The sequence below is a fragment of the Penaeus monodon genome, chromosome 24 (genome assembly GCF_015228065.2).
Source record: "Penaeus monodon isolate SGIC_2016 chromosome 24, NSTDA_Pmon_1, whole genome shotgun sequence".
In the NCBI taxonomy this organism is placed as follows: Eukaryota; Metazoa; Arthropoda; class Malacostraca; order Decapoda; family Penaeidae; genus Penaeus; species Penaeus monodon.
The window spans coordinates 10,560,912-10,561,913 of NC_051409.1; the positions used below are offsets into that span (position 1 = coordinate 10,560,912).

At 47.4% G+C, this 1,002-nt stretch overlaps 1 protein-coding gene across 1 annotated transcript in view; it reads left to right on the forward strand.

The window, feature by feature from the left end:
- The window catches only part of LOC119588850, a gene marked incomplete in the record, with an annotated part of 17,740 nt that continues 16,738 nt past the window's right edge, over positions 1-1,002 (forward strand). Inside the window, 3 exon segments of the mRNA XM_037937491.1 lie at positions 1-54; positions 373-409; positions 601-899. Of these exon segments, the coding sequence (XP_037793419.1) occupies positions 1-54; positions 373-409; positions 601-899 (390 nt within the window).

The following is a 1,002-nucleotide window of genomic DNA, read 5'->3' on the forward strand; positions in this document are numbered from 1 at the left end:
ATGGTTTCGGGAATTACTAAACAGGCGCACAAGGCAGTCACAGAAGTTGATCAAGTATGGGATGAATGAATGAACTGTGGTGTATGGTAAAGCGGATACTCTTTTTTAAGTGTTACGTGTGACCAAATCACATTTTTTTCCATTTTCAATTTATTTTTTACTTGCATTTAGACGGCGAATATTTCTTAAATCAACAAAGAAATCGGAGACAAAGACCCTAAAAAGCTGCCTGTGAGTTTAAATCTCCTTACAGAATTAGTTTAAAATACGACTGCGATAATAAGACTTGGCAACTGATTTCCCTCCTTCCCGCCGCCCTTTCCTGAGTCAGTGGGGCACTTCAGTGTATTGGACTGACTCTTGGTCTGACAGTGCTGTCCAGAGAGTGCTTCAAGGCGGAGCGCCAAGGGTGCGCGGTATTGCAAACTTGCTGACTCTCTAGGGAATTTGTTTCACCTGTAATCTCTGGTGTTGCTCACTGGCCGACACTATGGACTGCGCAATGTGGGTGGTCGATTTATTTTGAGTTTGTATTACTGGTGACTTTCAAAGACGCGGAAGTTGGATTTGAAAAATGAAGGCGAACGCAATGCACGTGAGAAAAGGGCGCCCATTTGCGGCTAGTGTTGGATGCCAGGATCTCGGGCGTGCGGGCGGCGGTCGCACTGGCGTTGGTGCTTCTCGCGGGCGCCTCAGCTAACGCAAGTAGTCCCTGCACGCCCTGCGGAAGCACTGTGCGTTGGGACGAGGAACAGCATTCTGGCGTCGGGTTCCTCTGCCAAGAAGGCTTCCCAAGCACGCCCCTGCAACACCCGTACACCTGCCTTGTGTTCTTTAAAGTGCCGCCCACGCACAAACTCACTTTCCACTTCCACGAGATCTACACCAGAGATGTTTCTGTAAGTATTGAAGGTTTGACGCCCTGTGTCAATAGATATCGTTCATCGAGATAAATCTATTGATTATTTTGTGTTTTGTGTCTGTTTGTATCCTGTGCTCTGT